An 11,708-nucleotide genomic window follows, 5' to 3' on the forward strand; every position below is an offset into this window, starting at 1 on the left:
CCAGGAAATGAGGGAGTTCCCACGGATACAGGGGGTACAGGGGACTGAGAGGAGAGGGGCCCAGCAAGAGCCCTAAGTCACAGGCTGGTCCTAAAATGTTGGTACTGTTACCTCCACCATCCTCTGTAAGAACATGAGCTCAGAAACTTTTTTTTAAAATTAAAGTAAAACTTTTTTTTTTAATTAATTTTTTGGCTGCATTGGGTCTTCGTTGCTGCACGTGGGCATTCTCTAGTTGCAGTGAGCGTGGGCTACTCTTGGTTGCGGTGCACGAGCTTCTCATTGCGGTGGCTCCTCCTGTTGCGGAGCATGGGCCCTAAGCGCACGGGATTCAGTAGTTGCGGCGCGTGGGCTCAGTAGTTGCAGCATGCAGGTTCTAGGGCGTGCAGGCTTCAGTAGTTGCGGCTCACGGGCTGTAGAGCGCAGGCTCAGTAATTGTGGCGCACGGACTTAGTTGCTCTGTGGCATGTGGGATCTTAGTTCCCCGACCAGGGATTGAACCCATGTCCCCTGCATTGGTAGATGGCTTTGTAACCACTGGACCACCAGGGAAGTCCCTATATTCGATAAATGAAGGGAATAAACCCTTCTCGAGACCTCCCAAGGCTCTTCATTGCCCCTACCTTGAAGGCCACAGCTCCTAGAAACTTGCAGAGCCTCTCAGACAAGATATTTAAACCACCACCTGGGGCAGCTTCTCCATATTGTCTCCCAACAGGTTCAGGCCACAGAGACAAGCTTCTGCAGGGAGGCCTGGGTTGAGGTTCACTGTAGCTCTAAGAGCCTGTAAGTTTTTGAGGCTGTTTTCCAGTGGGGGAGGCAGGGTGGGGATGGAGGCCTTGGCTGTGGCCATAAGGGCTCCTTGCTGACATGTGAGGTGATGCATCTTGGAGTCGCTGCCTGTCCTCCAAGTGGTGGGTAGTGAGTAGCCTCAGGGTTTCTCTGTTCTCTCTGCAGGTCCTGCTCTGGTCGCAGTGGGGGCCCAGGCTCCTGAGGCAGGCGCTGAGAAGCACGTGTGAATAAGGCATGTCCGCTGCCTGCAAGAAGCTTCTACCTGGTGACTCTTCAAAAAAAAACAGTAAAACAAAACATGCACGTGCAAGACCCCAGCCTCAAATTCGCAGTCACGCAGATATACACCAAAACCAGCTCAATAAAAACAGCGCTATCTGAGCCAATAGCTGAAGCCAGTATGTAAGTCAGCCTTTGGTAAGTACCATCTGTTATTAGCTGTGTTGGGGGAGCAGGCCTTTGAACCCAAGCTGCAGGGGAAGTGTCCCCCCTTCCCCTGCCTCTCCCTCCCAGGACTCCTCTCCCATAAACAGCCAGGAGACACCACCCCCTTTTCCCCTAATCCTCCACAGCACAAGCTCTTCTTCCTCCGGGGTCTGGGCTCTGGGGGGGTCTGAAGAGAACATTTCTCATGTTGTACCCTTTTCCTGCTTCCGCTGGAGGACGGGGCTTCCCACCCAAAATAGATGCAGACCCACCCAGCAAGAGGAGGGGCTGACAGCTTGTGGGGGAAGATCAGAACTCTGGATCTTGTAAGTTCAGACGTCCTGTAAACTCTGACCAGAGTATAAACATCCCCCGGGACTGAGGGGAGGATGTGTTGGTGGGCAGGGGGCCCGGCGCCTCCATCTGCCCTGGGGACAGGCTGTTTATTCCACATCCCTCACGGGCCCCCTTGGGCTCCTTCCTGTCTAGGTCTGGGCAAGTAGAGGCAGGCAGGACAGCCCCACATGGGGCCTGAGGCCTTGGACATAAGATTCGACCTCTCAGGGCTGGAAGGGAACTTTCAAAGCTCACCAAGCTCAACCCTATCTTCTTTTTGCATCTCCCTCACAGCTGGTCTTCTGGCCTCTGCTAAAACACCTTGGCTAATGGGGAGCTTAGGGCAGTCCATTCTATTACTGGCACTCTGGCAACTGGAAAGTGTTCGAAAAAAGTTGTTCTAGAATTGTTCAGTGTGAGCTGATTGAGCACAGCTAAGAATAATGTGTACAACGAAATAATAGCAGGGCCATTCACTGAGCCCACACTGTGCCAGGTGCTTTATGTGCATTATCCCATTAAATTCTCCTTCCTCTCGAGGAGGACACATAGGCTCAGAAAAGTTAGGCCACCTGCCCAAGGTGACCCAGCAGTTTTGTGGAGGGGCTGGGGTTCAGTCGCTTTAGTTCAGAGTGTGTGCTTTAAATATTAGCCTATACTGGTTTTTCACAATCCAAAAGCAAAAATAGCACACGTAACACAAAAACACCGTACAACAAACACAGTCACACACAAACCAACCACATTACAATAAAAGCAGCCCAAACTGGCCAAATGTTAAGTACCCTTTGTATGCCAGGCAAATCATAATTTTTATGATAAGGCCACTTTAACAACCCTAGGAGGAAACTGAGGCTCATTGAAGTGAGGAAGAATGGATGTGGCCACATTAGAAAGGGCAGAGCATGTGTCCAAGCATCATTTCTGAAGTCTGCAGTCTCCCTCTACACCATATTGCATGATAGGAGGGCACTGTAGCATAACGAAAGAGAAAACTTTTATCATTATTACTATTATGTTCAACATCGAGAGCTTTAAAAAGCGGGATGTGCATCCTCAGAGATGAATGATCTCCCTACACTGGACGTGCCTGGCAAAGATGCTTTAGAAGAGGTTCCTACACAAGATATTCCCCAGCGTCAATCCGCAACCCAGAGACACAAACTTGGTGTTTTCGAGGCTGGATGCTGGGTGGCAGGGAGGCCTCGGACACCCAGCCCCAGAGCACAAGCCCACCCATTGCAGTCCTCCTCAACTCGCGTTTCCTTGACTGCTCCCCTGGGGGAGGAGGTATTGGCGCCTGGCCTGGGCAGAGGGTCATGTGGATGTGGCGGACCCTCTGCACATCCCAGTGGCCGCCCATTCACCCAGGCCTTGCCCTTTTTGAGAACTGGGAGCTCTCTGGCTGGGCCTGTTCCCACCAACAGCGTTCCCATCCAGGGAGCTTAAAATAGTGCCTCTTGGCTGGGGCTCTGGAGTGAGCAGTGAGGGAGGCATTTGTGCAAATATGGGCCTGGGAGAAGGACTCCTACCCCAGGGGGGTGGGGGTGTGGTGGGGTGGGCAGTGCGGCAGGAGAGCCAAGACCTCCAGTGGAGGATGCACCCTCCTGGCCACAGCCCCCCTCCATCTTGCAGTAGAGGCGCCTGCTAGTCTCCTGCCTCCCTGACCTTACTGGGTCCACTTGGGCAAATCTCTACACCGAATCCCGCAGGCCTTCCTGGCCCAGCCGAGGCTCCAGGGTGGGCCCACTGGGAACAGGGACCTCTACGTTCTTCTGCTGGTTCTATCCTTGTCCCCACCTCCTACCTAGGAACACTCCAGAAGCATCCTTTTGAAGGCCCAACTCAAAAGTTATTTTTAATAATCACAGTAACAATTGCAGCTGCCATTAATTGAGGGCTTACTTTTGTCAAGCGCTCTGCTAAGTGCTTTAACATGCATTGTCTTTGGTCCCAACGACCATCCACTGAGAGCCAAGTTACCATTATTTCCACTGTGCAGAAGAAACTAAGGCTCAGAGAAGTCAAGTAACTTTCCCAAGGTCACACAGCTCTGAATTGGCAGAGGCAGGATTAAAACTCAGGTCTGTCAACCTCTGGAGTCTGAACTCTTACCTCCTGAACTGCACCTCCTCCTCCAGGTCCCCGCTGCTCTGGGCTCCCATGCTCCATCCCAGCATTATCACCCTGTATCACATACATACGGCTGTTTTGATTCAATGCATCAAGTATTTAGTGAATGCCTACTGTGTGCCAGGAACATTGCTGGGTGCCATGCCCACACCCTGGGAGCTCTCAGATCCTCTTGGAGGACTCTAGTTTGGGCTTGGGCTCAGTGACCTCCCTGACATGCAGGATCTGGTTTGAAGATGTCAGGGTGAGGTTGAGGCAAGCACAGATCCTCCTTGATGATCAGCTGCCTCCTTCCTGGACATTCCTGCCTCCTTCCTGGCTGTGATTCTCCTCTCCTTCCCGCACAGCAGGGAACAGCACGTGCAGGCGTCAGACAAACTTGCTTTGAATGCTCTGTGACTTTGGGCTCTCTGAGCCTCAGTTTCCCCATCCATAGATTCGGGATAAAATTAGGACCTCACCACAAGGTGGTTGGAAGGATTTAATACAACAATGCACATGAAGGACTTAGCACAGTGCCTGGTGGTCAGTAAGTAGAATTATACAGCAGCTATTATTGCTAATTGTCTCTTTCTGAAAATTACGGTGTCCGGGTGCCAGATGCATAGGGCCTAGCACGTGGTAGGTGCTCCAAGTGAAGGGAGTCACTGACACAGCAGACAGAAGCCCCCAACCCTCCCCACCTCTGCCCCCTCACTCTTGGCTGGTCGTGCTCTTCCCGATCTGATGTGGAAGGTGTCCCGGACACTGGTCCTCATCAACAGTAGGGTTACTTGGGCAACCGGGGGCAGGCAAAGGACTTTTACTTACCTGGTTCCCTCGTTTTCAGCCCAGGGTCCATTCTAGGGAAAAGGGGTGGCTGGCACGGAAGTTCTGCCAGGGTTTGCCTGCTCCTTGGAGGTGTCTGGCTTTCTGGTGGCGCCACCTGGTGGTGAGTACAGAACTGCTCCTAGCTGGGCGGCAGCTAACGGACCTGGTGGCTCTGAGCACGACCATTCCCTGACACTCACTCTCCAGCCCATCCACCCCTTTCCTCATTCCCCTGTGTTGACCACCTTCTGAGAGAAAAGACCTAAGGACCCCAACTCTGCTGTGGGGCAGAGACCCCTGAAGCCCAAGTTCCCATGCCTCCCTCAGGCCTGGCTCTGACCTGAGGGGTAGGGTCTCTAAGTGGCTGGCCAGGGTTCACCCTCAGGATATCCTTCAGGGCTGATGACCTCTCAGTGGTTTCTATAAACCAAGGCTAGAAGAATGGCCCTCCTTCCTAGCCTGAGATGGCCCAGGAATGGGAAACCCAGTGATGGTCCCTGGGCCCATCCTTGACTCCCCACTGTACCTGCTTGGGTACACACAGATCCCCCTCCACATTGAGGGGGCTCTGGGACTCCCGAGGGACTGGCCTGGCTCCTAGATTCCCTCTTAAGCAGCCAAGAGGCCTAGCCCAGCCCAGAGCTGTCTGTATAAAGTTTGGAGAAAACTAGTAAGAATTAGAAGACTGAATTGTGCTCAAACCAGCCTTACCCCGCCTTGCACCGACATGCTGTGTGAGCTTGGGTAAGGCCCGTTGCTCCCTGGGCCTTGGTCTCCTTGTGGTAGAATGGCGGTAGGGCAGGGAATGAGCTAGGGGATGGGCGAGGACCCCTATAGCTCCCAGACTGGGGCCTTGTTAAGGTGCAAATTCCTGGGCCCGCCTCATCAGAACTCTGGGCCCAGGACCCTGGAATCTACGTGAAGTTGGAAGCTGAGGCGGCCAAGTCCTGTCTTCGGGAGCCGGAAGCCAGCAGTGTGTGTCGCCAGCAGGTGAGGAGAGTGTGATGCTTTCAGGGGTCCTGAGAAGCAGAGGAACCCCCTAGCAGCCCAATCCCCATCTTTTAATTTCTCCACCGTTCTGTGGATGCAGGGATGTGTCCCCCCCACAGCTTCGTGTCTGTTGGACCCCACCGGCAGCAGCAGCAGAGGGACAGCAAGGAGGCTGTACAGGTTACAGCCAGGTTGCCCCCGTCCTTCGCCCCCTCGTGCTGGCTGTTTCACTTGTGAAAAGGACAGTGGTGGTGGGGCTGGGACAGCCTGGGGTGGGGCTGGGGGCCTTGTTACTTGAGGAAGTATTTTCAGAGTCCCCCTCCCTCTGGAGTTTCCAGTGGTAGAATAGAGCCCTGTCTAGTATTTGACCAAATATGGTGGTATCTCTCATGAGCTCGAGCCTCAGCCAGCTTCTCAGTTATGCTGTGGAAACCTGCCCCGGACAGATTAATCTTGTGACATTCAGGAGCGCCTTGCACCCTGCGTTCTTCCCTCGGTGATTCCTGTAAATGGCCAAGAGTGGCCCTGAGTAGGACGGTGCAGTCCTGGATGCCTGTTCACGGTGTCCCTCCCCCGTCTTCTTCACACCCCCTTCCACCCCCTCCTCCATCCCCCGGATGCCGGTGGCGGGGGTGGGGGGGGGACTTGCTCGCTCACATTCAGCTGGGCTGCTCACTCAAGGGGAGAGATCCAGACCAGCAGGGCTGGTCCGTTCAGCCCGTGATTCCAGGATGTGTAGACCCTGGGGTCACCTGAGCTCATGAAATTGTGGCCAGAGCCTGTGAAGCCCAGAAGTCTCTCAGCCATGAGGGTGGGCCCGAGGGGGTAGAAAGGAGAGTTGGCTGAGCAATGAGAACCGTGCTTTGCTCTGATGCTAACGTTCCCAGTAACAATTATACAATTATTTTATAATGATAACATTCATAATAAACAGCTGTGTTTATTGAGCACATACTACGTGGCACTGTGCCAGTTGTTTAACATGGGTTATTTCCCTTACTCCTTGTGGCAGCCCCAAGAGGTGGCTACTATGACATCCCCATCCTAGAGATGGGGGCACTGAGACTCAGAAAGATTTCAGGGAAAAATGGGCCAGGCCACTGTCGATTCCTGGGTACGACTCCCATTTTACAGAGAAGGAAACTGAGGCTGAGAGAGAATGGAAGTCACAAGCAGCCACACAGGGGCAGGCCCTTGGAGTGGAGACCTTCTCTACACGAGGGGGAGCGTTGCATCTGGAAGGCCAGGACAACCGGCCGTGAAGTCCTCACGAACCCGTGACTTGGCCTGCGTGAGAGCACACAGATTCAGAAACATGTTCATAGCAGGCCAGAATTGTGCAGAAAATATGCCAAGAAAAACGTTGGGGTGGTGGATAAAGCCCCACATGGGGACCAGATACGAACCCCAGCTCTGTCATCTCTCACTCATTGTATAATCCTAGACAAGTCCTTTCTTCACTCTGGCCCCAGTTTCCCCTCCTGTGAACTACCAGTGTACTGGGGCCACGGAGCTCACCTGAGGCTGGCGAGGCTGGCTGAGGCTGGAGTGCCTGAGGCTGTTTCCCTGGGAGATGGGGCCTGTGTCCCACTCCTGGCTAGCTCTCTCTGAGAACATTTGATCTCCTGACCAACGGACAGCCTGTCCCTCCTCCACCCTTGCCCCCTTGCCATCCCCCAAACTAACGAAGCCGATTGTCTCAGGCGGCCCTGTGGGTGCTGGCTGGGCGGCCGGCCGCAGGCCACAGGCGGAGGTGCCACCCGCCAGAGCCCCATCAGACACACAGGGCATTGTCCCTCAGTCAACAGCCCCTGGGCACCTCGTCCCAGCTCCTGGCCTGCCCCCACGCCCCTCACCGCCTGCCACTGCGCCAGGCCCAGCCAGCTGGGGGCCCAAGGCTCCCAGGCGATGACGAGCCCACCCACCCACTCCCCCGGCAACCCCCTGACGAGCTATAATTGCTTCGCGCCGTCCTGTTGCTGCCATTCTCCTGGCGGAGGCATCTGGGGTTCCAGGCGGGTGGCAGCTGCAGGCCGATCGCCTGGCTCGCAGGATGGACTGGCCACACAACCTGGTACGTGACGATTCACCACTCCACCCCCATCCCTTTTTAGGGCCTGAATGTTTCGTTACTTCTTCTCTATTGATTAATAGCAGCCTCTGTTTGGCTTGGAATCTGCAGAGGTGAGTTCTCCCTCTGTCCTCTCCCCCAGGACACGAAGGAAACAGAGACGGGTCTCAGAGGCTGCAGCCATGGCCAGTAGCTCGGCTCCTGAGCTGCGCTCAGCCCCATGACACTGAAGCCCTTTCAGGCCAAAGGCATCTGGGGAGATCTTGGCCATCTCCGTTATCGGGGTTTTTCCAAAGAGCCTCTGGGTCCTGAGATCCAGGCTGTGTGACCCTGGGCAAGTCCTTCTGTTTCTCTGTTTCCCATCTATAAAGGGAGAGCCAGAGTTTAAGAACGCCATGTGAGAAGCTCCGATGAGAAAGCCAATTGTTAGGGAGACATTTTTCTGCTGCAGAATCTAGGACCAAAATGGAAGAATTCAGCCACTTGAATCTGTCATGGATTTTGTGCCAAGAAATGGTTCTGCCGAGAGGGGCTCTGCCGGAACTTGTTTCTAAGGGTCAAGACTGGCTGGGTAGATTGGCACGGGCCGTGTGGGTGGTAGGGTGAGGGATACAGGGCAGGTGGGAGCCTGGCTAGATTCAACGAGGAGATGAAATTCCCCCTAGAGGGTCCTCCCTTCTGACCAGCCCTGGCCCTCACCCAAGTCCTGGCCCTTCTCTCCCGGCTTCCTGAGGAGTCTGTGTTCTGCTGGGCTCCCAGGTCCTCTCCCGTGTGAGTGAGAGGCTTTCCTGATGCTCCCAGATGTGGATGGTCGGGTGAGGGTGGACAAGGGGTCAGGCAGGCAGAGGGTCCGGGTGTGGACGAGGGGAGCAAAGCTGTCATGGAGGCCAACAGGGATCCTTGGCCATGACCTGCCCACCTCCCCAGCTGCATCTCCCAGCCGCTTCTTTCAGCCTCCTTTCAGCAAAGCTCTTAACCAACTGAAACTTCGTTTCACACTTTCCTTCCCCCACGCCATACAATTTTTAGGCTCCCTCTGCCCATATCTGCCTCTGTCTTATCCTTCAAACCTCACCAGACACGCCCCCTCCCCAGAAAGTCTTTGCAAGACCACCCCACTGCCACAAGGCTAAGCGGGTGGCCCTGCTCTTCTCTAACCACACGCTGTGTGGTCCCATCCACACACTGCTGCTAGCGAGGCTTAGGTGCACGTTTTCTTGTTCGCCGTCTGTTTTCTTTGCCAGACTGTAAGCGACAGATGGGCAGGGGTGGTGACAGGCATTCATTCACTCAGCAAATGTTTACTGAATACCTAAGTGCCCAGTACCGTGCAGACACAGGGGACGAGGCAGTGTGTGGGAATGGATATGATGCTGGCCCTCATGGAGCCTGTGCTAGGTGTGGGCCCAACATATGAAAGAATCACATGTATGCACCGTGAGACTACAGTCACGCAAGAGGCATCAGGTGTTGAGAGCCCAAGAAGGTCCACAGAGGCCTCCCTAAGGAAGTGGCACTGGAGCCAAGACCTGAAGCACGGGTGTGAGGGGCAGCTGAAGCACGGGTGTGAGGGGCAGCCAGGAGTGATTTGAGGGAGGAGAACTCAGCAGAGGTCTGGCCTGGGCAGGTGATGTTAATAGGTTTGCATTTCAAACACCCATCCTTGGTCAGGGTGTGGAGAATTGATTGGAAGGAGACAGGGGAGGATGTGGGGTACCAGGTAGGAGGCTGGTTGAGCTGTCCAAGAAGGGGAGGCTGGTGGTACAGATAGTGAAGTGGATGGCTGGGGAGATTTTTTTTTTTTTTTTTTTTTTTTTTTTTTTTTGCGGTACGCGGGCCTCTCACTGTTGTGGCCTCTCCCGTTGCGGAGCACAGGCTCCAGACGCGCAGGCTCAGCGGCCATGGCTCACGGGCCCAGCTGCTCCGCGGCATGTGGGATCTTCCCGGACTGGGGCATGAACCCGTGTCCCCTGCATCGGCAGGCGGACTCTCATCCACTGCGCCACCAGGGAAGCCCTGGGGAGATTCTTAAGAGGTGCATCAGGACTTAGCGATGAGCGTGGTGCATATGTGCATCTGTACACATGTGGTGGGCTGGTGGGACCAGGCCAGGGCACGACAGGTGAGGGTAGCCCTGATAGAGGCCTTGCCTCTTCCTTTCCCCTTCCTTGGGCCCCAAATCTTAGCCCAGAGGGAGACCTGGCTCTCCCACCTTTGACCTGTGGCCTTCCTCCTCAGCTATTCCTCCTCACCATCTCCATCTTCCTGGGGCTGGGCCAGCCCAGGAACCCCAAAGGCAAGAGGAAGGGGCAAGGGCGGCCTGGGACCCTGGCCCCTGGGCCTCACCAGGTGCCGCTGGACCTCGTGTCCCAGGCAAAGCCATATGCCCGCATGGAGGAATATGAGAGGAACCTGGGGGAGATGGTGGCCCAGCTGAGGAACAGCTCCGAGCCGGCCAGGAGGAAGTGTGAGGTCAACCTGCAGCTGTGGCTGTCCAACAAGAGGAGCCTGTCGCCCTGGGGCTACAGGTAGGCCAGGCTGGGCAGCAGTGGGTAAGCTGTGTGTTGGGGGCTGGAGGGGATGCCTCGCCCACTCTCCCTGTCATTGTAAGAGCTAAGACCTTGGATTTGGAGGCCTGGGTTTGCATCCTGGCTCTGCCTTTTACTGGCTGTGTGGCTTTGGGCAAGTTGCTTAGCCTCTCTGAGCCTCAGATTCCTCAACTATAAGTGGAGGTGATAATAATATCTACTTCATAGGCTTGTTATTAAATGAGATATCCATGCAGGGCACTGCCGTTGTGTTCTCCAAGTCTCCAGTGAAGGGCCTGCAAGGCCTTTCCCAAACGTCTCGTCCTCCAGCTCCGAGTGTCTTGTACACACCTCTAGTTACAGCACTTCCAGGCAGTACTGAGTTGGCTGTGTGCACATCTGTCTCTCACGCTAGACTGGGACCATCCCAGTGCCTGCATCAGAATCATCTAAGGATTCTCATGCCCCATTCAATCAGAATCTCCAGGGATGAGGCCCAGCAAGTGGCATTATCTACATCTCCACATGGTTAGGATGTACAGCTGGGCTTGGGAATCAAGACCTGCTGCCCCTAGGGGACGGGAGTGGTGTCTTAACTTGGTTGTAGCTCCACTTCCCAGCACACCACCTGGGCACACAGAAGGGGCCATGTGTATATGTGGAGAATAAATAATGAAGAAAAGGACTGACCCTGAAGGGTCCTCACTCATGAACCCAGGCCAAAGATTTTTAGCCACACACCTTATGTCCTGAGACTCTAGAAGAGCATGTTCAATAGAGCTTTCTGTGACAGTGTAAAGTCCAATATGGTAGCCACTAGCCTCGTGTGACTACTAAGCCCTTGGAATGTGGCTAGTGTGACTGGGGAGCTAATTTTGATTATTTTAAGCTCAAACAGCCACATGTCGCTAGTGGCTCCCATACCTGGAATGTGGCAACTGGAAGGGTCCATAAAGATCGTCCGAAGCTGGGCTTCTACTTTACTGTGCCCATGACTTTCTTGGGGATCTTAAGAGTATACAGGTTCTGATTCAGGAGGTCTGGGGTAGGGAGAGATTCTGCATTTCTAACAAGCTCCCAGGTGGTGCTGATGCTGCAGGTCCGCAAGCCCACTGCCTTTCCTCCAGCACGGCACGGTCTTGCTGTGCAATCAAAACCTGGGTTAGGAAAGGCAGGGGCATCGGGGGTGGGCACTAATTTGTCTTTACCACAACCATCCTTCTGCCCTGTGCTCTCTCTTGCCTTCCCGCAGCATCAACCATGACCCTAGCCGCATTCCTGCAGACCTGCCGGAGGCGCGGTGCCTATGTCTGGGCTGCGTGAACCCCTTCACCATGCAGGAGGACCGCAGCATGGTGAGCGTGCCCGTGTTCAGCCAGGTGCCTGTGCGTCGTCGCCTCTGCCCGCTGCCGCCACGCACCGGGCCCTGCCGCCAGCGCGCCGTCATGGAGACCATCGCCGTGGGCTGTACCTGCATCTTCTGAGACAGCCCTCCCTGCACCCCCGTGCCGAGCAAGGCAATGAAAAGTAAAGGCTGTCTTTTGGAAAGCAAGACTTTGGGTTTGCTCCTTGTGGCTCTGAAGCCAAAACCGGGTGGGAGGTAGATTTCGATCAATGTGAAG

At 54.8% G+C, this 11,708-nt stretch overlaps 1 protein-coding gene across 1 annotated transcript; it reads left to right on the forward strand.

Moving 5' to 3' along the window:
- Positions 1 to 7,488: 7,488 nt before the first annotated feature.
- IL17B (interleukin 17B) lies at positions 7,489 to 11,696 on the forward strand. Its single transcript, XM_024738263.1, has 3 exons — positions 7,489 to 7,561; positions 9,797 to 10,086; positions 11,339 to 11,696. The coding sequence occupies exons 1-3, from the start codon at positions 7,541 to 7,543 to the stop codon at positions 11,568 to 11,570; spliced, it is 543 nt and encodes a 180-aa protein (XP_024594031.1). The 5' UTR covers positions 7,489 to 7,540; the 3' UTR covers positions 11,571 to 11,696.
- The last annotated feature ends 12 nt before the right edge of the window (positions 11,697 to 11,708 follow it).

Source organism: Neophocaena asiaeorientalis, unplaced genomic scaffold (genome assembly GCF_003031525.2).
Source record: "Neophocaena asiaeorientalis asiaeorientalis breed wild unplaced genomic scaffold, Neophocaena_asiaeorientalis_V1.1 scaffold404, whole genome shotgun sequence".
In the NCBI taxonomy this organism is placed as follows: domain Eukaryota; kingdom Metazoa; phylum Chordata; class Mammalia; order Artiodactyla; family Phocoenidae; genus Neophocaena; species Neophocaena asiaeorientalis.

Bases quoted from the DNA above. Each gene is read 5' to 3' on its own strand.
- IL17B (XM_024738263.1), top strand. From the start codon at position 7,541: ATGGACTGGCCACACAACCTG. The intron at 7,562-9,796 runs GTACGTGACGAT...CTTCCTCCTCAG, and splicing joins TGGACTGGCCACACAACCTG to CTATTCCTCCTCACCATCTC. The intron at 10,087-11,338 runs GTAGGCCAGGCT...GCCTTCCCGCAG, and splicing joins CTGTCGCCCTGGGGCTACAG to CATCAACCATGACCCTAGCC.